Raw genomic sequence first — 1,283 nt, forward strand, 5'->3', positions numbered from 1 at the left:
AAAGGATGAGAAATCAAGCAAGATGAGATGTTGTCTAGTGCTATAGCAGAGGCTGTAGTGTAACATGCTCTGGACCACAGTAATGGCAGAACAATGGGGCCCAAGGAAGACAGGGAAACTGGAGTTGCCCCAGAAAAAGGACAGGATTCCCTAGGCAGTGAAGGTCGGCCGTGGCATTCCCATGCAATGCCTGTTGAGTCTGAGGAATGGTGAGTGCCTGTGATTACAGCATGGGCCGGGGCTGGGTGGCAAGAGATGAGGCTGCTGGCAAAGGCAAGGCCTGGTCACCAAGGACCTTGTGGGCCACCTTAAGGAACATGAAGCCACAAAGGGCAGGGGGTCTGTGCTCTAGAAAGACACTTCAGGGGCCTTGCGGAGGACGATGGGTAGAAGTGGGTGGAGGCATACGTAGTAGGCAACATTCTAAGATGGCTCCCAATATTCCCACGGTGCCCCCCTGCCTGGGTACACTGCCTACATAATCCGCCCCCTTTGGAGATAGACAGGATGGTGAATAGGATAGGATTCACTCCTTAGATTAGGTTAGATTATGTGGCAAAATTGAAGGAATGCTGCAGATGTAATTAAGATCCCAAACCTGGCGGTTTTGAGTTAACCAGAAAGGTGATTATCCCAGTGGGCCTGACTTAGTCAGGGAGAACCCCTTAAAGGACAGCCTGGGCCTTCCTGGAGGTAGAAAGTCTCCACTGGCTTTGAAGTAGTAAGCTGCCAAGTTGAGAGAGGGACACATGACAAGGAAGTGTGGCAGCCCCCAGGAACTGAGAGTGGACACCAGCTAACAGCCAGCTAAACACTGGGACCTCAGTCCTGCAACCACAAGGAACTGAATTCTATCAACATCACGTGAGCTTGGAAGACATCCCTCAGTTCCAAAAGGAACGTAGCCCACTAGCCCAGCCGACATGCAGATTGCAGCCTTGTTAGACCCTAAGAAGACAAGACTCCTGAGCCACAGAAAGTATGAGACCATAAGTGGATGTTCTTCTAAGCCACTGCATTTGTGGTAAGTTGTCAAGCAGCAGAGAAAACTAATACAGTGTGTGTCTCAGGGATGCTTACAACGATCTCTTACAGCCCCAACTCCTGGAGAGCCCCACTGCACCTATACTCAACATCAGAATGCCAGGCAGAAAGAGCATTCAACAACGCCCTCATCAAGACCCACCTCCAGAAACTCAAACTCGTCCCCCTTATTCAGGGCAAGTTCAGTCTCCTCCTTCAGATTCTGGATCTCACTCTTCTTCTTGAGGAGGACCTGGTAG

The 1,283-nt window shown here is 50.7% G+C and overlaps 1 protein-coding gene across 1 annotated transcript in view; it reads right to left on the reverse strand.

Moving 5' to 3' along the window:
- LOC124232261 (E3 ubiquitin/ISG15 ligase TRIM25-like) overlaps positions 1–1,283 on the reverse strand; it is a 14,584-nt gene that overhangs the window by 7,947 nt on the left and 5,354 nt on the right. The window contains exon 3 of the mRNA XM_046649224.1: positions 1,187–1,276. Coding sequence (XP_046505180.1) covers positions 1,187–1,276 — 90 coding nt within the window. The remainder of the gene's footprint in view (positions 1–1,186; positions 1,277–1,283) is intronic.

Source organism: Equus quagga, unplaced genomic scaffold, assembly GCF_021613505.1.
Source record: "Equus quagga isolate Etosha38 unplaced genomic scaffold, UCLA_HA_Equagga_1.0 HiC_scaffold_4030_RagTag, whole genome shotgun sequence".
NCBI lineage: Eukaryota > Metazoa > Chordata > Mammalia > Perissodactyla > Equidae > Equus > Equus quagga.